At 47.8% G+C, this 27,188-nt stretch overlaps 4 protein-coding genes across 5 annotated transcripts in view; 2 read left to right on the top strand and 2 right to left on the bottom strand.

The window, feature by feature from the left end:
• Positions 1-175: 175 nt before the first annotated feature.
• LOC132452961 (protein diaphanous homolog 1-like) lies at positions 176-4,006 on the bottom strand. The gene is made up of 6 exons (XM_060045795.1): positions 3,801-4,006; positions 3,389-3,584; positions 2,746-2,892; positions 2,044-2,199; positions 1,500-1,555; positions 176-470 (listed from the first exon to the last, which is right to left on the bottom strand). Exons 2-6 carry the CDS (start codon positions 3,581-3,583, stop codon positions 176-178), a joined length of 849 nt encoding a protein of 282 aa, XP_059901778.1. The 5' UTR covers position 3,584; positions 3,801-4,006.
• Positions 4,007-5,024: 1,018 nt separating this feature from the next.
• psme2 (proteasome activator subunit 2) lies at positions 5,025-10,259 on the top strand. Its single transcript, XM_060044423.1, has 11 exons — positions 5,025-5,305; positions 5,866-5,898; positions 5,988-6,050; positions 6,140-6,226; positions 6,873-6,918; positions 7,085-7,182; positions 7,441-7,509; positions 7,673-7,740; positions 7,930-7,984; positions 8,072-8,158; positions 10,028-10,259. Exons 1-11 carry the CDS (start codon positions 5,258-5,260, stop codon positions 10,106-10,108), a joined length of 735 nt encoding a protein of 244 aa, XP_059900406.1. The 5' UTR covers positions 5,025-5,257; the 3' UTR covers positions 10,109-10,259.
• Positions 10,260-10,568: 309 nt separating this feature from the next.
• lsm5 (LSM5 homolog, U6 small nuclear RNA and mRNA degradation associated) lies at positions 10,569-12,063 on the bottom strand. The gene is made up of 5 exons (XM_060044425.1): positions 11,908-12,063; positions 11,217-11,312; positions 11,086-11,113; positions 10,923-10,995; positions 10,569-10,802 (listed from the first exon to the last, which is right to left on the bottom strand). Exons 1-5 carry the CDS (start codon positions 11,951-11,953, stop codon positions 10,770-10,772), a joined length of 276 nt encoding a protein of 91 aa, XP_059900408.1. The 5' UTR covers positions 11,954-12,063; the 3' UTR covers positions 10,569-10,769.
• A 153-nt stretch (positions 12,064-12,216) lies between these two features.
• Positions 12,217-27,188, top strand: part of avl9 (AVL9 homolog (S. cerevisiase)) — an 18,630-nt gene continuing 3,658 nt past the window's right edge. The window contains exons 1-14 of one of the 2 annotated variants that reach the window (XM_060044422.1): positions 12,217-12,495; positions 16,463-16,583; positions 17,101-17,186; positions 17,914-17,985; positions 18,985-19,074; positions 19,488-19,554; positions 19,660-19,700; positions 19,869-19,907; positions 20,017-20,086; positions 20,921-21,399; positions 22,460-22,594; positions 23,244-23,463; positions 24,177-24,294; positions 24,961-25,014. In XM_060044422.1, the coding sequence (XP_059900405.1) occupies positions 12,406-12,495; positions 16,463-16,583; positions 17,101-17,186; positions 17,914-17,985; positions 18,985-19,074; positions 19,488-19,554; positions 19,660-19,700; positions 19,869-19,907; positions 20,017-20,086; positions 20,921-21,399; positions 22,460-22,594; positions 23,244-23,463; positions 24,177-24,294; positions 24,961-25,014 (1,682 nt within the window). In that variant the 5' untranslated portion in view covers positions 12,217-12,405. Of the gene's footprint in view, positions 12,496-16,462; positions 16,584-17,100; positions 17,187-17,913; positions 17,986-18,984; positions 19,075-19,487; positions 19,555-19,659; positions 19,701-19,868; positions 19,908-20,016; positions 20,087-20,920; positions 21,400-22,459; positions 22,595-23,243; positions 23,545-24,176; positions 24,295-24,960; positions 25,015-27,188 lie in introns of both variants that reach the window. The other variant, XM_060044421.1, reaches the window with a different exon arrangement.

Here is a 27,188-nt window from a genome sequence, read left to right as displayed (position 1 = left end):
AGAGAGACAGAGACAGAGAGAGAGACACACACAGAAACAGATGGCAGTGAGCAACATCTGAAACAGGAAGTGACCGAAGGACGTGGCTCACGTGGGGTAGCTGCTGGGGGTTCCGGTCCCGGCGGAGGCCGGGAGAGACGCCTGGGGGCGGGCTTGGGAGGCAGGGCGGTGGGGCTCACGGGGGAGGCCCCGGTGGGGGCGGGGGGGGAGGCGAGGTGGGCTGAGGGGAGGTGGGGGGAGGCGAGGTCGGGGGGGAAGAAGGGGGGGTGGTGTAGGGAGATTGATCGAAATCCAGGGAGGACGGGGGGTTCCAGTGGGGGGGGGGGGGGGGGTTCTGGACGGGGGCAGGGAGCGGGGGCTGGGGTGGGGTCGGGGGGGCGGGGCTGATGGGTTTGGGGGGCAGGGCCGTCGATCTGTTGACGTCCGTAAGGGGGGGGGGCCGCCACCTCCTCGTTCCTCTGCTGCTGGACCTGACAACAGACAGACAGACAGACATACAGACAGACAGACAGACAGACAGACAGACAGACAGACAGACAGACAGACAGGCAGGCAGCAGGCAGACAGACAGACAGACAGACAGAAGCAGGCAGGCAGGCAGGCAGGCAGACAGAGACAGACAGACAGACAGACAGACAGACAGGCAGGCAGGCAGGCAGGCAGACAGGCAGGCAGGCAGACAGGCAGGCAGGCAGGCAGGCAGGCAGGCAGGCAGGCAGGCAGGCAGACAGACAGACAGACAGACAGACAGGCAGGCAGGCAGGCAGGCAGGCAGGCAGGCAGGCAGGCAGCAGGCAGACAGACAGACAGACAGACAGACAGACAGACAGACAGGCAGGCAGGCAGGCAGGCAGGCAGGCAGACAGACAGACAGACAGACAGACAGGCAGGCAGGCAGGCAGGCAGGCAGGCAGGCAGGCAGGCAGGCAGACAGACAGACAGACAGACAGACAGACAGACAGACAGACAGGCAGGCAGGCAGGCAGACAGGCAGGCAGGCAGGCAGGCAGGCAGACAGACAGACAGACAGACAGACAGACAGACAGACAGACAGACAGACAGGCAGGCAGGCAGGCAGGCAGGCAGGCAGACAGACAGACAGACAGACAGACAGACAGACAGACAGACAGACAGACAGACAGACAGGCAGGCAGGCAGGCAGGCAGACAGACAGACAGACAGACAGACAGACAGACAGACAGACAGACAGGCAGACAGACAGACAGACGACATGCGTACAGGTCGGGAGTTGATTTCATAGGATATGAAATTCAATATAATGTATTTATTTATATTCTAATATACAGGCATTGTAATATTTGTTCTTCAGTAAATGTTCGATCAGGGATACACATGCTGAATCTTTATTAATATTAACTTTCATTTTGGTTTCAGGTTTATCATGTTGCCATGGTGAAAAGAGAATCCCGGTTAGCCAGAGCCAATAGGGGTACAGAACGGTAAAAGGTAAAACCTGGGAGGAAGTGGATTCTACATACCTCTGGAACGACCAATGGGAGGACGTCTTTAAGAAATCTGGATTAGGATGGTTTCCCTGAGACAAACAAATAGGAACCAATCACAGGGGAGATCATACACAAAATCAAATGTTACTGCCAACCACTCAAAACCAAAATAAATAGTATGCCAACCAATCACCGACAAGGGGGGGGGGGGGGGAAAGGGGGGGTTCATGATGATTTTTTAATGGATGCACGAAACACGGGGGGGGGGGGGCGAGCCGGCTCTGTTTGTTTGGGATCCTTTCTTCAAATACCAACAGAAGTGACGTCGACCAGCATCGCTGATTCATGAGTAATGAATGAGTAATATCACAATTTTAATCCACTGCAATTGGCAGTCTGGTATCATCCTCCGGGAGGTCTTATTACAACCTCTTGGCTCCACTGTCGCGGCCCATACTCCTGTCACATTCCTACTTGTAGACTTGCATGATATTGTGATTATTGAACATACTGTAGGCCTTCGGTAAGCCGCGGATCAATAACTGATACGCCTGTGCCTGCGGTCCATCACCGGTACCTTGATGAGCATCTCCAGCTCCAAGCGCAGGCACGTGACCTCCAGGGTCACCGCGGCGACCTTGTCTCTATCGGGCTGCAGGACGTCGTCAGGGAACACCAGGCCGTCGACCTGCTGGACGGTGTAACCATAGAGATAGAGGATGCCCCGCCCACCCTGTGGAGAAGGCCAATGAGGAGAGGCGGATTCAGTGCGTTTAAATCAGGGTTGACTGACATGTTTGAAGAACTAAGCAAACATGATGATAATATATCAGCAATTGAATATACCAAACTTGTAAACCATTACTTGTCTGAATAGTGGTGAAGACTGTGTTTTACTTACTTTGTTAAGTGACTAATCATGTTGTAGTAACACATTCCCCTGGCCATCTACATCCAGGATCATTTACGACTATAAGCAAGCACTTTGTGAAAACTATTTCAGAACTTCTTCAGTTACTTTAGGCTATGATCATGAAACAACAACGCTGCCACTCACATAAGTCGACTCTCTTGCTCCACCCAGTGGCCACTGGTATGTACAGAACATGTTATTTCCTGTAATGTTTCACTTGGTGGAAACCTTTATTCAAAATGTCAAAGCGTCCCACAATACCGTCAATGAATGTATTCATAGCATTGGTGACTCCAGTGGGCATCTAACCATTAACTCAGTACCTCGAGAAGGACTGAGGAAGAGGAGGAGGAGGGTCTTACTGACCTGCATGCTGTCCACCTGAGCTTTGAAGATGGGGTTGTTGTGTTTGACACTGCGCCAGTAACGGGGTCTGGCGAGGTTGTGCAGGTTGAGGCCATACTTCTCCAAAACATTCAGAGCTTTGACCAGTCTGCCCATTCGCTCCATAACCTAGGGGGACGGCACGAATGACAAATTATACACTGCTGCTGTAAACAACAATAAAAGGTGGAGCCTTTTTGATTTTAGAGGGTTAGTTCAGGATGTTTAATTGTTAATTCCAAAGTACCATACATGAGAGCATTGTCTAGTAATGAAGTAGGCCTAATGTGTGATGTAGAATCTCCATTGTATATCTACATGGTGAAACCTGTGACTGGACTCATGCAGACACACCTATTTGCACTCATTGATAACACTGATCGCTTTTATCCAACGGTGAGATTCGACATAGTGACAAAAGAAGCTGGGACTAAACTACTCTTGAAGAAACAGAGCTGAGCAGCGACCACGCTGAGAAGAAGACATTAAAGCGTGAAATTAATTAGACCCAAACCCTAACCCTCTTTGATGCAATAATAACAACTGGTTGTCCAACGGAACAGCATTATCATCATCATCATCTTCATCATCATCATTGTCGTCGTCCCGGGACCCGTGAACACACCTGCGCCCTGCCGTCGCCCACGGTGTTCCCCCGCACTATGGCCGCGGCGTCGATGCTAAGGTACTTCTGGTTCAGGGGCAGAGGGAGCTCGGCCATGGACTGGACCCCGGCTTTGACCTGCGGTCCCGACCCCGCGGTGGTCAGCTCGGACGCCACTCTCCTCCTCAGCTCCAGCAGCTCCAGAGTGGCCGTCATTCTGGTGGGGGGGGGGGGGGGGGCAATGGAAATGAAAGCGATTCAAAACGATAAATACTTTTCCTAAATTGTGAGTGGAAGTTATCGATTAGATGCGTCTGGAGAAAGGGTAGCTCATTATTCCATCGCCGTGGAATAATGAGCTATACCCAAACTTTGTAGAAAGAAAGCGAAACTTAAGTCCGCTTGGTAGGAGACCCTGAAAGACAAAACCTACCTCAGTGTGTTTCACGCTTTCGTTTCTCTTCCACTTCTTTTTGTCCTCGTCCTGTGAGCAGATCATGCACTCGTACTCGGTGACTGAATTACCAATTTCCACCTAAACGGGCGTTTTTTTTAGGTGTGTGTCATGTCAAGGGAGGTCCGAAGTGAACTTGCTGTCACTTCACGTTCAACACCAACGCGTATGGTCTGCGCATGCGCAGACCAAGCGCATACAAAAAACAAGTGCAGATGCGCACACACTGGCCGTGAAAGAAGTGAAAACTGTTCTTCTGCTCCTCAGGCTCGTTCTACAAACGTATTAATTATTTAATATGCATTGTAGCACCTTGAGGTCATTGATGTAAAGTGCATTATAAATAAAATGTATTATTATTATTACTTCCTTCCAGCAAGATATGAGTGTTTACAGGGGGATGACTCGGCCCTCCCCCGAATAAAAGTTTCTTCCAGTATGCATTTGATGGTTGTCAGGATTTGCTTTGTTATTTTGTAAATCTAAAGTTTGTTGGAATTGTACGGTTGGCTATGGATGATGTATACAACTATAATGTCCTAGTATAACGTCAATAGGTATAAATGTCGAGTACAGAGACGAGACGGACTTTAGAGCAAAAACTCATCCAGGTGCCACCTCCAGACGCCGGGATGGTTGATTCAATCAGCTGTTATTCAGCCTTATTGACACTGACCTCACAGAGGAGAGATAAGGAGATAGTTCTACTCATATAGCATTGAAAGTGCAGTGACATCACTGTTATGGAGGACTTCGGTGACCAGGGGTGATGCAGCTGGTGACAATGGCACAGGCGCCGCGTGACACAAGTTACATTTGACCATTTTAATTGTACAATAGTATATTTTATACCAGTGCAAAATGTGGGGAAGACCATTATTTAAGCCTGTGATTTCTTTGTGGGTGCCTAACCGATCACAAAGGTGGGGTGCATAAAGTCATGCCTTGCGATGAACGTCTTCCTGCTCCTCCTGAGTGACGACCATGATCTCCTGCAGTTTTCTAGTTTTAATATGCAGTGGCTGAGAGTGGCCGCTGGGGGCGGTAGTAAAACTGTATATATTTGCAATATATTTGCAAATATTTGCGTAACACTGTTTTCTAGTTTTGATGTGTAGTGGCTGAGGATGGCCGCTGGGGGGCGCTAGTACGTTAATGTGTAGTTGCTGGAAAATAGCCGCTAGGGGCGGTAGTACATCCGCCCAACATGTCTCCCTTTGTCAAACTCAGTGGGGCGGCGCGACCCAAAAAATAAATAAAGCGAAAGTAAAAAGCGAAGGAGGAAGTTGACCGACTCGAACGCGCTGCTCTCGTTGTTGTCCGTCCGCTGTAGTCTACGGTCTGTCCAGAACCACCTTAACACTAAGAGGTCTACGCTTTGTAGTGTTGGTTTCAGCCCAAGTTGTCATACTTGTTGTCGTCAAAGAGCCGCCAACATGTCCAAAGCGGTAGTTTTGAAGATTACAAAGGCCAACGCCGTTAAGGTAAGGGCGATGTGTCCCCTCAAGTCGAGGTTCTGTTGTGTTCGAGCAATACATGTCAGTGATATTGTTTACATGTCCAACATGAAATTAATGGCTCATGCATTTCATGTTGGACGTCTCAATAATAAAGTTTTTTGCGTAAAGTGCGCTAAAGCCCGAGGGAAAGTACCGTCTGTAGACTGAAACCTGCAAAGCGAAAGTAACTGCCGGGTTTGGTGCAGGCCAATAATCGCCATGTCACGTCGTCCTTAACTTCGTGTTACACCGATTGAAAATGTTTTGTATGTATGTATGTATGTATGTATGTATGTATGTATGTATGTATGTATGTATGTATGTATGTATGTATGTATGTATGTATGTATGTATGTATGTATGTATGTATGTAAGTAAATTATGGCACCCATTGCACTCCTGATCATCCTCCTCTATTTCTTCTATTATTTCTTCCTTGCTTAGTAAGGGAGTTTTTTCTTGCCCTCTCAAGCCCCTTGAGACTGTACCGTTTATAAATGCTATACATATGCAATTTAATTTAAACTTGTTTTTCTTTCCTATAGGTTGACAACTTTCGTCAATCCCTTTATGCCGAGGTACGTCTCCGACAGACTGTATTTGTAAATAATATAAGCACATAATTGCTTTTGTTTCTATGTGACTAATGTGCCTTTTCTTTCCGCAGGCTGAAAACCTATTCTGCAACCATATCCCAACAAAGATTGTGCAGCTAGACTCCCTCCTCAAGGTAGTCATTAACTGCATGAGCGAATACTATATAATACTGATCATGTGCTGTAAAAAATGACATCATGTTCTCTTGTCTTTATTTTCCAGGAGGATGTGCTTAGCATCACAGACATGACGTCCATTCATGCGCCTCTGGACATTCCCATCCCAGAAGCCCCCACCCCAGAGGAAGAGGTAGGCTGTCTGGGGGGGGGGGGGGGAGATGGGCAGAGCTGCTTAAAACATTCGAGGGGGGCATCAGTTCCTCAGCGATTGGCTGGCTTGGAGTATCAGTCAAAAATGTTAATCCCTTCTAACTGCTACCAAAGTAAAGTCTAGTGGCTAGAGTGTTCAACTCCCAATGGAAAGCTACTGGGTTTGATCCCTGATCTTCACAGTCGACCTATAGGCAGCCTAGAACCAGTTCGTTGAACCTGACCTGCTCCTTAATAGCATGCATGTGTATTCACAGTTGGAGTCGCTTTGGATAAAAGCCATTACTAAATCGCACTAAGAGAAATACAAATGACTTTGGGAGCCATCATTCACCCCGAATCTACCTCATACCTCATTGGTTGTTGTTGATTTTAGCTGACATCAGTTGTTGTCCTCATGCCCCACCCATTTGAACACACAGGGAAGGGAAGTTAGGTGAATTTAGTGCCAAACCAGTTGAGCAACAAAGTCGGTGTAACCATTAACGCTGGTTTCTCCAAACAGATAGTGCTGTGCCACGCATGTATTTTAGGAACAGACCAACAAGTCAGTCAGATTAGTCCCTGAGTCTGTGCATTAGTCTCATCCCATAGTTCTCCTGAAACATGCATTATATTTTTCCCAGGAAATGGAGACCGACAACGAGGATGAGAAGAAAAAGAAGAAGAAAGGTACATTAACACATTCATTGAACAATTTTGAACAACCACATAAAAACAAAATACATTTTGATATTAATGTTTCAAAGATAACATTCATAGCTAATCTTGCAGGTACTAGAATCTGCTCCTTATCAACAATATGAGATAATAATGAGATAATATTGCTTTCTGTTAGCACCAAAGTGTGGTTTCATCAAGGGGAACGAGAAGATCACCCTGCTTCTGGACAGACTGAAACCAGAGATCGTGTCCTTCAGAGAGACGATCATCACAGTAAGCTATCTCACTCTACTGTTTATGACCCAGTTACCTACTGGCAGCTTATACAATACAGATTCAGCTGATAGCAATCTGAAACCTCACTGCTAGAGGCCACCATAATTCTACACACTGGACTTTTAAAATATCAATGGTATTGTTTATATTTAATAATGTTTTTGAAGCTATACATTTTCCCTAAGGAAAAATTACTTGGATGGAATCTGTCAAATGACACGTTGTACTTTAATGTGCCTCAATGTGTCACAATAGGTGTCATGCTGGATTCAGCACCTTATCCCAAAAATAGAGGATGGAAATGACTTTGGGGTGGCTATCCAGGTAAACACACACACACACACACACACACACACACACACACACACACACACACACACACACACACACACACACACACACACACACACACGAACACTCAATGGTTGTTGTACACGGTGAGAAGTCTATGTTGATCCTCTATGGTGAACTTGCATTACTATCACAGGAGAAGATCTTGGAAAGATTAACAGCAGTCAAGACCAAGGTAGACACATTCCAGACCAACATAAACAAGTAAGCTACAACTCAAATAACGGCTCTGTTTAGGATAAAATGATGTGTATATGCTTTTAGAGTGAATGTCTCCCTATGCTCCAAATGTCCTGGTATTAATCAAGTAACTTTTCCTGTCCGGATGTATTGTTAAACATTTTACGTATAAATAATGGTTTGATAACTAATGGATGATGGATTGCACTTTAGGTACTTCTCAGAGAGAGGAGATGCAGTGGCCAAAGCCTCCAAAGAAACTCACGTGGTGAGTGACTCCACATTTGTCTTATTGAGAATTAAAATACTGTCTGGTGGACATGAGTGGAGTGTGATGCCATGGTTTACCCTGCAGATGGACTATCGCTCCATGGTCCACGACAGGGACGAGGCCATCTACGCAGAGATCAGAGTGATCATCCTGGACATCCGTGGTTTCTACGTAAGTCTGTCCGTGCCGACAACGTGCGGCCTACCGTACTGCTGGGACCCAACCCGTTGAATTTCTTCTTCAGGGTGTCCGCGGAGGTCTTAAAAGTCTTAAAAAGCCTTAAATTCATTTTTCTAAATTTAAGGCCTTAAAAAGTCTTAAATTCGTCAAAAATGTCATATGCTGGTCTTAAATTTATAACTCGGAGGTCTTAAATTTGTCGGGGCAGGGTTATTTAATTTTTTTTTTTCTCGCGGGACTTTTCGGGAAGGAGATGAACGAGAGGCTACTTTCTTGCTAGCTGCATATATGAACGGATGTCTGCGCGCTTGCTAGCTAGTCTGCAACAATGGGTAAATGCAAGTTCAACGTCAGTTGGCTGGAAGACATCCTTTTCCGAGGTTGGCTAGCGTCCGTTGCCAACCCAGAACAGGCCAGATGCATTCCGTGCAAAAGTAGCCTACATTCAAGCTCGGCACCATGGGGATTAAGGCTGTCGTCAGCCATATGCAGTGCCAAAAACATAAAACCTCTGCCAGGAGCCACACACAGACCCCAGCCATTTCTACGTTTTGCATCTCTGCCCCGGCGCCACCGCCGCAGACGGTCCGCGCTGCTAGCACTGACCTGAGGGTAGCATTTGGTGCGACACCAACACTGAAAGCGGAGGTGTTGTGGATTCTAAACACAGTGGTCAAGCACCAGTCCTACAACTCGAATGAGGGGATAGGAGATCTCTTCGGTTTGATGTTCCCTGACTCTCAAATCGCGAGCACCTTTACTGCTGGAAGGGACAAAACGGCGTATATAACTCGCTTCGGACTAGCGCCTTTCATCCGAAACGAGCTAATCTGCAGCGTCAACAAGGCTGATTTTGTTTTGATATTTGAGACGTTGAACCACGCCACGAAAAGCAAGCAACTTGACGTGCACGTCCGATATTGGGTCGGAGATTGTGCATTCCCGGTACTTGGGCATGCAATTCATGGGGCCCCACATATATGGGGGTAAAAGGGATGATGATGCATAATATTTTTTAGACAATATGCAGAATCTTTTCACTTACGAATTAACACGGTCGGCTATTTTTGCCAGCACGCCACCCTAGCCATATTATGGGCAACCGTGTTCCCCTTGGCTGTGATTTGAACTTTGAATTCCTCGTAGGAGTTCATAATAATACATTGCTCGCCTTGGATGAAATACACCGCTCTTGCGCGATTTATTTTGCATAAGGGTGAGTCAAATGACGCGAGAAACGCCCCTTTTATGTGAACGCGCATTGAACCTAAAGCGGAATACCTGGTTCAACTAATTGAATCTAAAGTGAGCGTCGTGGTACCATTTAACTGTGATTGCGAGTTGCGGCTCTGTCGAGCCAGGTTTTCCCAAGAAAGCCTGGGTATGTTCAACGAGGTTCGTGGTATACCCCCCAGGTCTTACTGAAGGCATTTATTTAATGGTGAAAATATTATTAATCAGTGGCGTAAATATCGACGGTGCAACCGGTGCAGCTGCCCGGGGGCCCAGACGCTGTCACCCCCCCCCCTCTCAACAACTCACAACTTGGGTGCACCATAAATACGTGCTGGTGCACCCAAATTAAAAATGTAGGCGCACCAGTGCACCCAAGGAAAAAGTTAGTCTGGAGCCCTGGAGTATCACTTTATGTTCAATAAACAGACAGAAAGTAAACTTGAATGAGTCTCATTGAGTGACACACATGCTATGCTTGGGTTGTAATACAGCGGGATCCCCCGCACCATTAAGGTCTTAAATTTCATTCAAGGTGGTATTAAAAAGGTCTTAAAAAGTCTTAAATTTGACTTGCTGAAACCTGCAGATACCCTGTTCTTACTTTTGTGTTCTTTGCTCCTATAGGCGGAGCTTTATGACATCATCAGCAAGAATGCAGAGAAGGTGACCAATCCCAAAGGAGAGGAGATGTCCTCCATGTATTAAATCGCAGCGGAGGGGTTGCTATAGCGATGGTACAAGAAGTGTCAGTTAGATTGCTTAATTCACTGCTCAGCCTGACTGCCCAGCAACATATTGAACAGCCTTAACTGTTTCCCAGAATGCATCAGTTTATACCAATAAACCATTCACTAGGTCTTGTGGTGTTTTGTATATAATTCAAATTATTACTTTCTGGGGGCATGGGAAATGTATTAAACAGACAAATATGCAATAGGACAATTCATACTTTTAGCTTCCTCATTTTGTTTGTCTTTATAGTGAGGGAAGAACCTGAATCGGTTTTTGCTTTTGAGATCATAATGCATTTTCACTCAAGGCTGTAAGGTGTAAAAGTTCAGTTGGAAGTTGGAATTTGAGCTTAAGTTCTGATAACCACTTTATTGGGCCCTCATCAATAAATCACATACAAATGAGTAGATTAAAATACTAAGCCATTCGAATATATTGTTTTAAAGTTTATTTATAACAAAAAGTGCTCAATATCAAATGTGGTTAACTGTTGGTCATATTTAAATCCAGTCTCCTTAATTTGCAACAAAGTCATAACAAATATTCCTCAACCAACAAATGTAAAACGTAAAGATAGTCGACTAACATGGATGCCAAACTTAAACAGGTATGTCATATTTCAGAGTGAAGACTTTTATACTTCTGGTCCTTCTCCACCAGGAATTAGCTGAAAGAAATGATACAAGGGGTAATTATTTACATCCACAACTATTTAGTTGTTGGTGGAGAAGAAATTTGAGTTTTACAGTGTGGTTAAATATATAAGAATTCCAAAAGAGGATTATACCATCGTGATGTTGTTGCCATTGAGAAGGATCTGGTCTAACTTGGTTATTCTCCGTCCCTCAGGTGTGATTTCACTATTGTGCAGAGAAACAAAAGAACAGTTCATACAGTAGATCAAAGCAAAAGCTGTCAAAATCCAGTACGGGCAAAAAATGATCACTTACAACTCTGTCACGTCCTCCAACACCATGTCTGAAACCGCAAGTTAAGAACCAATACAGGGAATATTGCAATATCAAAGTATTACGACAAAGAAAACACACACACACACACACACACATTTTGCGAAGGATACTGACAAAGTCGTCGAACCCGAGCAACGTGCCGACAATCTCCTTGTCGGTCTTCATCACGATGTGTATTCTTGAACCGATGCATTTGTCCACCAGCTCTGCAAGAAGATGAAGTGACTTCATGATTCACATAGTTAAAATTGACAAAAACATGACTAGTGAAGAGAGGTCGGGGTTCATTCATCATAAGGCACATAAGCAGCATTCATGAACGGTTAATAAAAACGGTATGGAAGAGGTTTTAAGACTTGATAAAACCTAAGGATGATGTATGTAATACGTTTCTAAAGTACATAAAATGTTTTAACATTTCTGATGGACAAACTAGTATATTAACTAATCGAACAATGATCTGTGTGAGGTTAATAACCCAATTTAACTAAATATTAATTTAATGGTTACTAATGCGGTACAAAAAGGGATTTTTGGTTTCTGGCAATTTTTAGATGTTTAAAACATCCACCGGGTCAAATTGACCCAGGTACATTTGTGTTGTACATGACAAACGAACATAAGGAGTATAAGATGTTGAGTTTATAAGGTGCGACGCGGCGGACCGTCCCGGCAGCGAGGTGATTAGAGGGCTAGCCGACAGCTAGCGGGTTTAAAGACCCGCATATGAAATACACAGTTCGATATTAACTAATCAATGAGTGAGTGACGACAAAATAACGTTATGTTAGTTATACAAACCAAGCGGGAGCAATTGTGAGGGGTTTGTTGCTGGTGTTGCCGCCATGTTTCACGAATTGAAAGAAGAGTCAATAGCAATGGAGACAAGAACGGCGCCGATCAGACCAAAGTAGTCAACCGTCGAACAACCGTTCGAGGCGCAAGGCCCCGTCTTTATCGTGTATCTGTTTAGAATAAATTGCGGATTAATGATTTATACCGCTAATCAATCAGTGGAAAATAATTCACTGATAAATAAATAAATAATTATTTATATATGTATTTACTTATATTCGCATCACGTGACGTGCGCCGTTCGTGTGGGTCCAGGATTGAGCGGTCCGTGACGTCATCCCACGACCGAAGACTGACCTGCGGAAGGGAAAACAAATCGCTCCGGAGTCGTGTTGTTGATTTTGTATGTGTGCGTATACGGAGCTCGAAGCAAGGAAAAGTACTATCCTTTCTGTACTCTGTTTAGATCTATTATTGCAGTGGAGATCTGCGCAGTAAGCGGCCATGGAGGCGCAGAGAGGCAGAGAGGACGTCAAGTTGCCCCCCGTGCTGCACATCGTCGTGGTTGGGTTTCATCACAAGAAGGGTTGTCAGGTATTTCCAAAGCCCTTCCGTCATGCACACATCCCATTAGCGTCAAGTTTACCCCAGACCATGTCTAATAACCGCTTCCTCCAGTGTCTAACTCCTTGACGTTTTGTTTTGATCGGGTTAAAAACCATCCATTGCGCTTTGATCGGAGAGGATCGAGTCACCCCGGACCCCCAAGGCGTAGTGTTTGACAGCTGGACATTTGTGACAGTGCTTGATGAATGAACCCGCGACAGATGGGTACACGGATTGCAGACCCCCATGCTTGGTTAAAAAGACGGGAATTCATTGATGGATCTCCTCATTCTTTAAATCCACGGAGTGCCATTTGTATTTTTACATAATGAAATGATTCACACCCCAGTGTAGACTATGATTATTCATCCTAGGTTTGCGTCCGAGGCTCGCTGCACTGGGTTATGCAATGCTAGTGTTGTATGCACAACTTCCTGATCCATCTAATCCCCGAGAAGTCCTCAGAAGTCTCCAAGAGGAGCTTTCTCCCAGAGTGTCAACACAGGGAGCAATGCCTGTCCCAACCTCAGTCGAGGTTGTGTTCAACTCATTTAGCAGCTGGGGGAGAAAAGAAAGTGTGTGTATGTATATCTTGTCGTTTTAATGGTCAAAGATTAGAGTGTAACTTAAATGACTCCTCATGTGATGGCGGTTCAATGGGCTGTTAAACAGGACAGAGCTTCCCTCGAGGGTCAGCTGTCACTCGAAGGCTGCAGCTGTAGATCACATGTGAGACAACAGGGGGTCGAGCGTCAGCACCACTGCCGCCCCTAGAGCGGCGACAAGAGGCCGCTTCGTTGGGCCGTCCGATAACGAGAGGGTGTTTACCCAAGGTATTGTGCGACATTTGATAGGCATTAGTGTTCCTCCTCCTAGCAGAGTTGGGAGATTCGGTTTCCTCTCTCTCTCTCTCTCTCTCTCTCTCTCTCTCTCTCTCTCTCTCTCTCTCTCTCTCTCTCTCTCTCTCTCTCTCTCTCTCTCCCTGTCTCGGTCTCGGTCTCACTCTCTCTGTCTGTGTCTGTGTGTGTCTCTGTCTCTCTCTCTCTCTCTCTCTCTCTCTCTCTCTGTCTCACTCTCTGTGTGTCTCTTTCTCTGTGTGTGTGTGTCTCTCTCTCTCTCTCTCTCGCTCTCTCTCGTTGCCCATCTGCTGGTCTCTGCTGGGGGCTACAGGCTGTTGAAGACGTGCCATCAAAGCATCGGTTTCAGGCTCACCCCTCCCGGGATCCTGTTCAATTGGCTCTTGTGTTTGGGTGCGGTAGTCGTTTAGTTCACAACATTGTCAATTCACCTTTGTGTTGTGAGCTTGTCGTGGTTGATGGCACCCGTTCGTCTGTGTTTGAGTTTCACTTCCATCAGCGTTTATTTGAGGTTTCTGTGGTGAAACTCTTAACAGGTGATGGTGTTTTCTGAAGGAGGTTGTTGCTTATTGTCATTAACAAAACAGTTAAAACACTGTCTGCTGTCAGAACAACATGCTCTTTGTTTGTGGTGTCTAACTGTCTATGCTTAGAAAATATCTTTGGCATCGTTCTATATTTCTGTGGTTGCCAACATCCCCAAATTCCATTTTCCTGTCTAGACAATAGCTGATATGCGCTCAAACCTAACACCACACGATCAGGCCTTTCTCTGGCCCTGTCAAATCCATCTCTCGGTTACAGGATATCTTTGGGGATTTTTCAAACCCTTTGTTTCCATTGTTTTGGGGTCTAAGGGACTATTGGTGTTGTGTAAGTTGGTCCAGTATTAAACTGGAACTCTGCAGACGTAAGTCCCTGCTGTGATGTGATAATTTGGGGTGATGACACCCCGACAATTTACGTCCTAAGGAGGGTGCTTGTTGCTCAGATTCTTTCGGACAACATTGTGGAAAGGAGTATTTCTCTTATCCAGCCTTTTTATTATTGTGTCCAACCAAGTATTCTAAGTGAGTCTCATTTTGAAGAGTTGAGCTGTGGTAGGAAATCTCAGTTCTCCTCCACTCAAATAATTTAGATAAAGCTAATTAACGCATTCTGTGGCCAAACCCAACAAACATTTGACTGCACTCCTCTTTGCAACTACCTCAACATTCTCCTCCTGCAACCTCTCAACTCTCGCGAGACTTCAGAGCGAGACTTCAGAGTGAGGCATCTCAGTGAGCGAGACTTCTTCTTGAGCGAGATTTGGTTGGACACAATAACAAACAGCCTGGAGCAAGTAAAAGTTAATCAAAAAAGTTGTATTCTCTGAAAGGATCCTTTCGAGAATGTGTTCGGACAGTGAGGATAACAACATGAGCCTGTCATCCTTTTTAGAGGACGTATATTGGATAACATAGCTGGCCGTTTCGCAAATTACGCCTGCAGCATTCTCTTGCTACTGGACAATTGTTTTCCAAAATGTTGTCCGCCTCAGTCCCACAGGCCAAAAATTACGGGAAACTAGGGGCCAGGTTGACAAACCCAAAGTTACCCTTTAATCATATCGCCATGTTTTTTCTCAGAATACATCTAATGTTAAACTGAGGGCATTCTTCATCTAACATGATATATGCTGGGACTTGATGTGCGCTGGGGATCACGTCATTGTCTGGAAAGGAAGAAAGCTGAGCATTATGCAGGCCTAAAGCAGGCCTTACTCATAGGGGCCAACCGTTTCACTTTGCCCACGGGCCATGGGTCGCTCCAGGAGGTCCAAACGATTGCATAACACGGGGCACTCGGTTCACATCCTTACTGCACACGGGGCCCTCGGGGGCCAACAATGGGAGGCAGATCCTTGGTGTCACCGTCCCCATTCCCGTACGTTTCCCATCGGCAGCTCCTTGTGTCTTCAGTTGTAGCCACGGTGTATCTACATGGAGAAACAGTCCCTGGATCGATTGACTCGTGGATGAGTGCGTTTGATCCGTGAGAAGAATTGTAGTTTAGATAATGTTAAGTGTCGCTGGATGTTTACTTTGTGGTTCTGGGCGCAACTTACTTTGTTGTGGTGAATCTCTACCTTGATCACCGCAACCGCTAACTACTACTACTAACAACACCAACTGACTCCATGCTACTTGAAGTTGATCACTCAGAAACCTGCTTGTGCAGAAGTGTCTGCAGTCTCTCCCCTTCATAGTGTATGTTTTGATTGTTCTGAGTCTCACCATTGAGTCGCTTTGGATAAAATGCTAAATTTTGATGTAAATTAAACACACACGCACGAACGCACGGACGCACACACAGATCTGTGATTTTGAATCTGCATTCAAAATCTAGCCAATGTGGTAACACTTTTACATTGAAGAAAACAATAATTAACCTTAGTCAATGCAGTAATAAGCATTAAATAATAGTTAATTACACATTGGCCAGAGATTTCGTAGTCATTACATTTTTTTCCACTTTACTAACGGTGTTCATTTCAACCAAGGTCATCCAATAAGAATAGGGTTGACCCTTGACCTCTTAAAGGTTGTGTATGGGATTTGCGAAACGCCAGCAGATTTTGGAAACATACAACTCAGATGGTCCTACCCGCTCTCCTTCAATGCTGACTCTGACTCCACCCATTCCAAGTACATGGACACGCAATCAAGCACGAGCGAACACTAGCCATTAGCTAGTTAGCTAGCTCCAGTAGCTACCGCAGGTTAACAACAAACAGAAGCTTGCTCTGGGTCACGAGCTTTGAGTACGTGCACGAAGGGGTCACGCGGGGGGAGGGGGAGTGCAGTACGACCGTTTGACGTACTTACTGTCCAATGCCACTGGGTGGTTCTGGAAATCATTGGCTGGAGTTTTTCGAGCCCTGCTCGTTCCACAGATGATTGACTTGTTTAACTTTCACGTCAGTACTTCTAACTCAGTGGCTGTAAGTGGGTTATGATAAGGATTTCAAGTAATTCTGCAAAAATGGCCAAAAAAGAGAATTGCATACCCAACCTTTAAGTAATACACAATCAACCTCTCTCTCCCCCCCCCTCCAGGTGGAGTTCTCCTACCCCCCCCTGCTGCCGGATGAGAGCCACGACAGTGGGGGCCTCCCTGAGCAGTGGAGGTACCTGCCGTTCCTCGCCCTGCCAGACGGGGCGCACAACTACCAGGAAGGTCGGTCACCTCCTAATATGGTCATGGGGGGGGGGGGGCTAGCTCTAACTGCCAACTTCCCAGTCGGATTCGAACCCCTGACCCCGGCAGTGTTCACGCCAGGCGCTGCCAGTTAAATATAAATGGTTGGCTTGTACAACAGGGATATAAGTCGGGGTGACTTGTAGCCGTAAGGACGCTAGTTGGATCCCCCAGGCCAAGACGCCTTCACCCTGACTGCTCGCGACGAGCTGGCTGTCGCCTTGCATGGTCGACTCCGCCGTCGGTGTGTGAACGTGTGTCTAAACCGTCGCGTTGGGTCACAGCGTCTGCTAAATGCCCTGAATGTAACATTTTTTGAATGCACTATTCCTACTTCTCATAAACAGTATCACCCATGGTGAACACATACCCGGCGCCCGGCGTTGTCTTGGCGTGCGTTTGATGCGTGGGAATGGGAATGGCTGCGTGTGATAGGCCGGCGGTCCTGTGCTCCGCGGCCTCGTGGTCACACGGTGTGATGCTCTTGGTCCTGCAGACACGGTGTACTTCCACCTGCCCCCGCTGAGCGCCGAGATGAAGTGTGTGTACGGAGTGTCCTGCTACCGGCAGATAGAGGCTAAGGTCAGTCCCCCGCTCCCCCTCACTGAAGGATATTCATCTCTTTACTTTATGTTGTTTATATATATATATTATATCAACATAAATATAAAAAATAAATAAAATATATATACATTTATTTATATACATATATATCAACATTAAGTAAAATTGATCTAATTCCTATTCATATATATTCTGTAAATAAATAAATACTTATTGTTAAGAATAAACATTAAGTATATTTATATCAACATTAAGAATACATAAATACCACAGAGTGTCACCAAGTCTAAATTAATTCTAAAGGATGTTTTAGTGAAGCCAGGAGGCACTACACACTTTGGATCACCCACACTTGCCTTTCATTTGATAAAATATCAAAATTAGTCTATGAATCTGCCCTCCCTGATCAGTTGCTTTAAGGCCTGATCCCTTTCACTGCCCACCGTTTACAGCAGTGCCTGTATCATGTGGCTGCGTCAAGCTAATGCCCTATGTGGGATTCGACACAGTGTGTTTAAATGTCCTTGATGGTAATAAAAGAGAGATATTATTACAGCCGGAAATTGCAAATATGATGAGCAAACAAACCTCTGTGTGCGTTATCTACCATTTGGAATAAATTGTGTGTGTGTGTGTGTGTGTGTGTGTGTGTGTGTGTGTGTGTGTGTGTGTGTGTGTGTGTGTGTGTGTGTGTGTGTGTGTGTGTGTGTGTGTGTGTGTGTGTGTGTGTGTGTGTGTGTTCCAGGCTCTGAAGGTCCGACTGGCAGACGTTACCAGGGAGACGGTGCAGAAAAGTGTGTGTGTCCTCAGTAGAGTGGTGAGTGTGTGTGTGTGTGTGTGTGTGTGTGTGTGTGCCTCTAGAAAAAGGCTTTGAGAATATGTCTCTACATCTACAAGACACACAAATCAACGTATTTACATCAAACTTGTATATGTTTGTATTGGAGTCATTCTGTTCTATTTTGAGATTGTGTATGTTCATTTGTACAATCTGAAATAGGTCATTTTGTATTTGAGCGTATTATAAATCGTATTTGGCATAACGAAGACGATGGTTCAAGAACAATAATTTCTTGCTAACCAAGGATCAGTTATTTTCAGTTGGCGTCAAAGTATTAATTAAGCACAACACCGCCCCTAAACTTGATACGAGGTCATGATAAATGATGCGTTGGCTTCAAGGAAGGAAGGAAGGAAGGAAGGAAGGAAGGAAGGAAGGAAGGAGGCATGTATTATGGAGTGCCTCTGAATAATCTTACCTTGACCTTGGCCCTCTCCTATGATTCATAATTGTCACGTTAGTAAACCAATCTGCGAGACCACCCAAGGACCCAGGGCAACAGAGGCATGACATGTACAGGGAAGAGGTCAAAGGCCAGGGGGAGGGGGTCTTTGAGTGCTCGAGGCGAGCTCCCATAATTCAACGGTGATGGGAAAAAACAGCTGACCGAACTCACAGGGGGATGTGCTATCTTTTGAGTGACGCAAATCAGGTCAGGACCCAGCAACTGGGTCCGCCCAAAAACGATAATTCAAATGTTTGAAGTTAACCTATTTGAATTGGCCGTGCATTTCTTTGCATCGAAATATAGTGTGTGTGTGTGTGTGTGTGTGTGTGTGTGTGTGTGTGTGTGTGTGTGTGTGTGTGTGTGTGTGTGTGTGTGTGTGTGTGTGTGTGTGTGTGTGTGTGTAACCTACATATGTTTGTTTGTGTATATATGTGTAACCTATGTGTGTGTGTGTGTGTGTGTGTGTGTGTGTGTGTGTGTGTGTGTGTGTGTGTGTGTGTGTGTGTGTGTGTGTGTGTGTGTTCCAGCCTCTCTACGGCCTTCTACAGGCCAAGCTTCAGCTCATCACTCACGCCTACTTTGAGGAGAAAGACTTCTCACAGATCGATATTTTAAAGGTGAGGAACAGCAGCTTCAGGAACCAACCGCCTGCCCACTCCACCCACTCTGCTAACTCTGCTAACACTGCTAATTCTGCTCACTCGGCCACCTCCACAAACCTCTAACTCTGCCCTTGCTAACTGCTAACACTACCTCCGGTAACTGCTTACTTAACCATCGTTATCTAAGCTAAATGTTTATGCTAACGGTTAACACTACCTCCGCTAACCGCTAACTCTACACATGCTAACCGTTAACACTACCCCTGCCAATGCTAACTCTTCTGAATCTTTATGCTAACCCTGCCATTGCTAACTCTGCAAAATGTTTATGCTAACTGTGCCATTGCTAACTGCTAAATGTTTATGCTAACTCTACCGATGCTAACTCTGCTAAATGTTTATGCTAACTGTGAGCGCTGTCTCCGCAGGAACTGTACGAACACATGAACGGCTCGCTGCGGGGGTCCACTCTGGAGGGGTCACAGGTGTATTTAGGTAAAATGGACGCTTGAATTTCGTACTATTTAAGTATGTATAAAATGTGTTCATTTATTTTAAAAACGATGGTGACATTCCTTTAATCGTCCTATCCTTTCTCAGGGTTATCGCCGAGAGATTTAATACTTCATTTTAGACACAAGGTAAATAGAAGAAACAGTTACTACACAATGTACACAAGTTGTAGACAGATGGATAGAAGCTGCATGAATAGTACTGTAGGAAATGTACTGTAGTCGTTTTAGCTGACTCGCTACAACGCTAGCTACTGTGGTCAGTGAATGTAAACGCCAGACTTCTGTCACATCCAGGTTCTCATCCTCTTCAAACTGATCCTGCTCGAGAAGAAGGTGAGCTGACCTTTTTTTTTACGAGCTCCCACGTCTCTCTGCGTCCTTATTTAGCGGTTTCACAACATGGCTTCATCCGTGTGTTTTTCCCTCTCTTTTTCCCGCCCAGGTCCTGTTCTACGTCTCGCCTGTCAACAGACTCGTGGGGGCACTGATGACTGTGTTGTCGCTGTTCCCAGGTCAGCGGCAGCGGTCCCGTTTTTACTGCTTGGTCGTTAAAAAACTGATTTAAAACACCTGGGTTACTGTGACACTCGTCTAACGATGTTCATTGCAACTTTCTTTTAAAACGTCTCTGTTAGGTGTTTGTGTACGGTTGGGCATGGAAGATTTATGTGTCTTTAGTGATACATTTTACCCTGACTTTTAGGCCGCGTTTACATGTAGCAGGGTATTTATAGAATATTTCCCCCCCCTCCGTTTTCAAAAATAACATTGTGCACACAACATCGTTTTCAGAAAAGTTGTCGTTTACATCAAAACACATAAATACGCCGTTGAGCGCCATTATAACTATGCCAAACCTATGGGCGGCAGTGGAGGGAGAAGGATAGAGCCTTGCAAGCCAATCGGAATCCTCAGAATCAACAACAACGAATAACACGAGCGTCTTCCTGTAACAAACAAACTGTAAACATAGGGCGCTCATATGACGTTAAGCATTTCCTGGCGCATAATGTGACGCTTCAGAACCTAAATCCCCGTTTCTCCCCGTTGACAACACATAACCGGCGTTTTCAGAAATCTCCACTTTGGCCGGAGTTTTTAGACATGATCGTTTTCTGTGATAAAAACTGCGTTTTCGTGTAAATGAGAGGCCAAACCGCGTGGAAATATCTGCGTTTTCCCTTCGTGTAAACGGGGCCTTAGTTTTGTATGTTTAGGTCCCCAAAGACTAAAAAGACGTAAAATAGCAGAATGAAAAACTAATCGTAGGCGTCCAAAACTGACCCGGTCGTCTCCTCCTCCTCTGATTTGCATAACCAACACCTGCTTGCGTGTGATTGGCTCAGGGATGATCGAGCACGGCCTGGCGGACTCCTCCCACTACCGGCCCAAGAGCAGCCTGTCCGAGGAGCCGGGCGGCGGGGGGGCGGAGCCCGCCGCCGCCGTGACCACGCCCTCCATCGAGGAGTTCGTCTCCGTCTCCGCCACGGACATCGCCGAGCTGGTGGGGGAGGAGCCGCCCCCCCCCACGGGGGAGGGGGAGGGGGGGGACAGCCACCTCCTCAAGCCCCCCTCGCGGCCGTCCCCTGACTCGTCGGAGAGCGACTGGGAGACCCTGGACCCCAGCGTGCTGGAGGAGGCGGCGGCGGCGGCGGCGGCGGGCGGCGAGAAGGGGGCGGAGCATCCGGAGACCTTTGACCCCGAGCCGGGCATCCCCATCACGTCGCAGCCCCAGGCGGTGTGGGGGCAGGGCGGGGTCGTCCAGGGGCTGGTGTCCGGGCTGGAGGAGGATCGCTACGGGCTGCCCCTCCCCGTCTTCACCAAGGTAGGGGGTCACCGAGGGAGGGGGGGGGTCTGTCTTTATATGTGCGTGTGCGTGTGTGTGTGTGTGTGTGTGTGTCTTTATGTGTGTGGGTGTTGGTGTGTGTGTGTGGGTGTGTGTGTGTGTCTTTATGTGTGTGGGTGTTGGTGTGTGTGTGGGTGTGTGTGTGTGTGTGTGTGTGTGTGTGTGTGTGTGTGTGTGTGTCTTTATGTGTGTGGGTGTGTGTGTGGGTGTGTGTGTGTGTGTGTGTGTCTTTATGAGTGCGTGTGCGTGTGTGTGTGCGCGCGCTTTTGAGCTAGCTGCCCTGACTCCGACCCTCTCCCTTAATGACCCTCATCTCAAGTCCCTTTAAGTCGCTTTGGATACTTAGACTAACATAGTCATAAACATTATGTTGAGGTGGACTCATAATGGCTTCTGTGCAGAGTCGGCCAGTCAGTGTCGGTATCCAAGCACGAGACCGTTCCTGTTGGTGTTCTATTCAAATTTACGGGAAAACATTTCAGTCGACTCGACTGGCAAAGGCTTTTAACCGCCTTCACACACCATGTGACCAAACTGGGACCCACGAGTGCTTGTCACGCTCCCTTTCCTTTACAACAACACACGCACACACACACACGCACACACACACACACACACACAGACACACAGACACACAGACACACACACAGACACACACACACACACACACACACACACACTGTTATAAACTCTTTTATAGGCACCCTGAAGGATAAACATGTACTATAATCCATCCCACATTGTTCAGCGTACCAGAGAATCAACATAAGTCTCAGAGCACACGCTGGTGAGCTCTTGTGCTGCGCGACAGTACTTGTATTTCAGTTGTCGTCCTACTTAGCGGTTTGTGCTCGATGCTAGTTGCTAAAAGATAGATGACAAAGGGAAATATTGGCTTCTCCTTTCTCCGCTGAATGTCCCTCCAGTGACCCCGTAGCCCAGTGTGTAGGTGGACGCCCAACCGTTGATCAGGGTGCCGTTCTGGGCCGTATCAAGTGACTAACCCCCCCCCCCCCCCCCCTCTTGTCTCGGTTGCCAGGGTTACCTGTGTCTGCCCTACATGGCCTTGCAGCAGCACCACCTCCTGTCCGACGTGACGGTGCGCGGCTTCGTTGCCGGGGCGACCAACATCCTGTTCCGCCAGCAGAGGCACCTGAGCGACGCCATCGTCGACGTGGGTAGCACCGCCGACCTCCAGCCGCCATTTTTGTAGTTCCGAATGGAGAACGGCTGTCCATTGTATGGGCAGTGGCAGTATCATCTAACGGTGAATGTGTTCGAAATTCCCAGATTAAGGGGTTCCGGGTTCGAACCCCAATGATGCGCTAGTCTACACCTTTGGCTTCCTTGAAAAAGTCAGCTCACTCCTACCCGCTGTTTAATAACGAGTCCTGTAGAAAAATCGCTCTAAGGTGCTTCGGACAGAAGACTGTATGGTTTGAAACAGGGAGTCTCCTAGAGGCCTCTTCGTCCTAACCATCTACGGAAGGCTCTTCAGACTTTGTGTTTGCGCGGATAGATAACACTTTATTAGGAACCCGCAGGGGGTAACAGCGCAGCAGCAGTGAGGGAAGAGAGGCATACAAGATATAATACAACACATTACAAAGGAGTGCTAAATGTAGGCTGAGGAAAGACAATGCTAGGGACGAACGGAGCAGGAAAAACAGGAAAAACAAGGAAAAACAAGGAAAACGGGACAAACCGTGTGTGTATGTCCATGCGTGTGTATGTACGTGCCTGCTTTCGTTAGCCTGGCACGCGGTTGTCCCCCCCCCCCCCCCCCCCCCCCCTAACCCCATTCCCTGATTGGCTGCCGCCAGGTGGAGGAGGCCCGCATCCAGATCCAGGACCCGGAGCTGCGCCGTCTGCTGGCGCTGACCACGGCCGACCTGCGCTTCGCCGACTACCTGCTGAAGCACGTGACGGAGAACCGCGAGGACGTGTTCCTGGACGGGACGGGCTGGGAGGGCGGGGACGAGTGGATCCGGGCGCAGTTCACCCTCTACCTCCACACGCTGCTGTCCTCCACCCTGCACCAAGGTAGGGCCCGCCTCCAGCTCCACCCCCTAGTGTCCTCCACCCTCCACCTCCACACACTGCTGTCCTCCACCCTGCACCAAGGTAGGTGGAGGACTGTCCCCAGGCCTCTCTTCTTACCGCCTGGTTTGATGGAGGTCTGCCCCAAAGGCCGCTCTTCTTACCGCCTGGTTTGATGGAGGTCTTAATGAATTACTCACTTGACTGAGTAGTTACTGACGCAAATACTGTTATCTTTATCAGGCTCCCCCACTTCGGCCTTGGGAGGCTGATATCTCTCCACTGTTGAGAGACACTGTTGAGTCTGGGGAGACAGTCTCTCCGTCCCGTCTCCCCACACTGTCTTTTTTGTTTCTTGGACGGAATGTAGCTGGTAATAATTTCACTGCTCCGGCAATGACAAAGTATTCATTCATTCATTCAATTCATTCATTTTGTTGTTTCTACGTGATACTAAACGTCATCCTCTATGACCTAACACCTGACCCTTTCTTAAACTTCAGCAGCTAACTTAAACGTAAGCATTTCTGATGCATCGTGGGAAACAGTCGCAGCAACAGCAAAGCGACTCTCCTTTGTTCCCACAACCCTGTCGTCCGTCGAAGAGTTTATAACCAGTTCTCCCGCCGCTAATCACGACTACCACCGCTACAGCCCCTACTAACGTCCCGCCTCTTGTGTTTCCTGTTTCCTGTCCGCCCGTCTACTTCCTGCAGACAGCGAGAGGCTTCTGGCGGACTACGGCGCCCCCTTCACCGCGGCATGGAAGATCACGCACAACTACCGCGTGTGGCAGAGCAACCGACACCAGGCCATGACGGAGATCACGCCAGGGTAGGGAGCCAATCAGAGCCGCCGGTGATGATGGGGGGGTGGGGAGGGCACTCTGCTTTGAGTGTCCTTCTATTCTGTGTTTGGGTTGCATGTGTTTCCTACCAGTATGATCACAATCACCCTGGCCTTAACTATAGCCTGACTAAAGAATGACTAAACCGGAGCCTAGTCTGAAATCAATCGTCCCTCAATGAGTTATTGAGATTAGGAAGTAAAAAGGGGGAATATTGAACGAATATTGAACTCAAGCTCAAAATGTTCACTCTTTAGATAATATTAAGCAGGTAAAACACCTGCAGGCCAGTGGAGCTCCAATGAGGGTGTTAAGCACATAGTATCAATTATAGCTTCCACTGACTATTACAGAATTTGCACGAATGAAAGTGCTCCAGATCAGGTTGGATGATGGATAGATAAGCAACATTTGCTACAGTCCACTGGGAAGGCTGGTAGACTGATCTATCCAGCACACATCTAGGGAGACACGGCCGCTTGTGATGTCGCCAAAGCACAGGAGAAGGACAATTTCCAGCTGCTCGTAACGACTAATCACACCCACACCTAGTGGCAAAACATCAGCCCTTTAAGAGCCCCATAGAGAATGCATTGACTGACTGTTCTCACATTCAGTCCCACATTAACGTCCGTTCTCGGTTTGTGTTTCAGTCACCCCTTCCAGGGACAGTACAGTGTTGCAGATGTGAAGCTCAGACTGTCTCAGTGAGTATTCATCCATGTTTCTATTCCCTTTATAACCTCCGTCATCGTTCCCCACTCAGTTGTTATTGACTTGCGGTGCAGGGGATGTGGCGGTACCCTGTAGGTGATGTGTTTGCTGCCCTCTAGTGGCGGCATACACCCAATTAATCGTCAGTGTTGAATGGAAGGTGTAGCATAAATAAGGATGTGTTTTTCCTGTTCTTTGAGTTCCTATTCTACATAAATCTTAGAAAAGGTATAAAAAAATGACATTTAGCAGCCAAACCAAATCAGAACTCCTTGTACCGTCAGATAACATCAGATCCAAGATGGAGGACTTCTACACCGTGGGTGTCTTTCATCAAACCGCCCTCGTATTTCATGTCTTCTTGGTCAAGGGGAGCAGGAAGGAGGAAGCTCCTTCTGGTCCGCTGCTCCCCCTCACACACCCATGGGTCACTCTCAGCGCTCAGGCTGCTGTCACAGAGACAGCCTCCCAGAGACAGCCTCCCAGAGACAGCCTGACAGAGACTGCCTCCCAGAGACAGCCTCCCAGAGACAGCCTCCCAGAGACAGCCTGACAGAGACAGCCTGACAGGGACAGCCTCCCAGAGACAGCCTGACAGAGACAGCCTGACAGGGACAGCCTCCCAGAGACAGCCTGACAGGGACAGCCTCCCAGAGACAGCCTGACAGAGACAGCCTGACAGGGACAGCCTCCCAGAGACAGCCTGACAGAGACAGCCTCACAGAGACAGCATGACAGAGACAGCCTGACAGAGACAGCCTCACAGAGACAGCCTGACAGAGACAGCCTGACAGAGACAGCCTGACAGAGACAGCCTGACAGAGACAGCCTGACAGAGACAGCCTCACAGAGACAGCCTCACAGAGACAGCCTGACAGAGACAGCCTCACAGAGACAGCCTGACAGGGACAGCCTCCCAGGGACAGCCTCCCAGAGACAGCCTGACAGAGACAGCCTGACAGAGACAGCCTCACAGAGACAGCCTGACAGAGACAGCCTGACAGAGACAGCCTGACAGAGACAGCCTGACAGGGACAGCCTGACAGGGACAGCCTCCCAGAGACAGCCTGACAGAGACAGCCTCCCAGAGACAGCCTCCCAGAGACAGCCTGACAGAGACAGCCTGACAGAGACAGCCTGACAGAGACAGCCTGACAGGGATAGCCTGACAGAGACAGCCTGACAGGGACAGCCTGACAGGGGTGGAGGTGGTGCGGGGGGGGGGGGGAGGGGGTGGAGGTGGTGCGGGGGGGGGGGGGGGGGGGTGGAGGTGGTGGGGGGGGGGGGGGGGGGGGGGGGGGGGGAGGTGGGGGCGGGGGGGGTGGGGGTCCGGTACATGAAGGCCAGGGGGTGAAGGGTTGTCGGGCGAGGAGGGGTCTGGGGCTGGGGGGACCGGGGTCTCACATGGCTCCATTAATTATAACAGAGTTCCATGCGGGCCCTCGCCTCGCCCACTCAGGTTTCTTTCCAGGAAGCAGCTGGAGTGAGTGAGTGTGTGTGTGTGTGTGTGTGTGTGTGTCTGCGTGTGTGTTGGGGCGGGGGGGTGAGGGGGTGAGGTTGTGTGGGGTTGTAAGGGATGATGAAAGTGAAACCCGCCGTGCCACCCCAGGTTCCCGGAGTCCACCCTTTTTTTTTTTTTTTTCTCTTCCACACGACACAACCACCCCCCAACTCCCCCCCCCCCCTCGCTCACTCACTCCCCCACGCACACACACACACACGCACACACACACGCACACACACACACGCACACACACACACGCACCACACACACGCACACACACACACGCACGCACACACACACGCACACGCACACGCACACACGCACACGCACACGCACACACGCACGCACACACACACGCACACACACACGCACACACGCACAACACACACGCACACGCACACGCACACACACACGCACATCCAGCACACACACACACACACACACGCGCACAACGCACACGCACACGCGCACACGCACACGCACATCCAGCACACACACTAGCGGCCTCACACACACTTTTCACAAAAACACACTCAGAAAAAAACACATACACACACAGACACAGACACTTACAGACACACACACTTGCAGACACACACACTTACAGACACACACACGTACAGACACACACACGTACAGACACACATCTCCCCCCCCCCCACC

Source organism: Gadus macrocephalus, chromosome 23, assembly GCF_031168955.1.
Source record: "Gadus macrocephalus chromosome 23, ASM3116895v1".
Lineage (NCBI taxonomy): Eukaryota > Metazoa > Chordata > Actinopteri > Gadiformes > Gadidae > Gadus > Gadus macrocephalus.
Note: the sequence above shows the minus strand (reverse complement) of the source record. Positions and strands in the feature narration are given on the sequence as shown.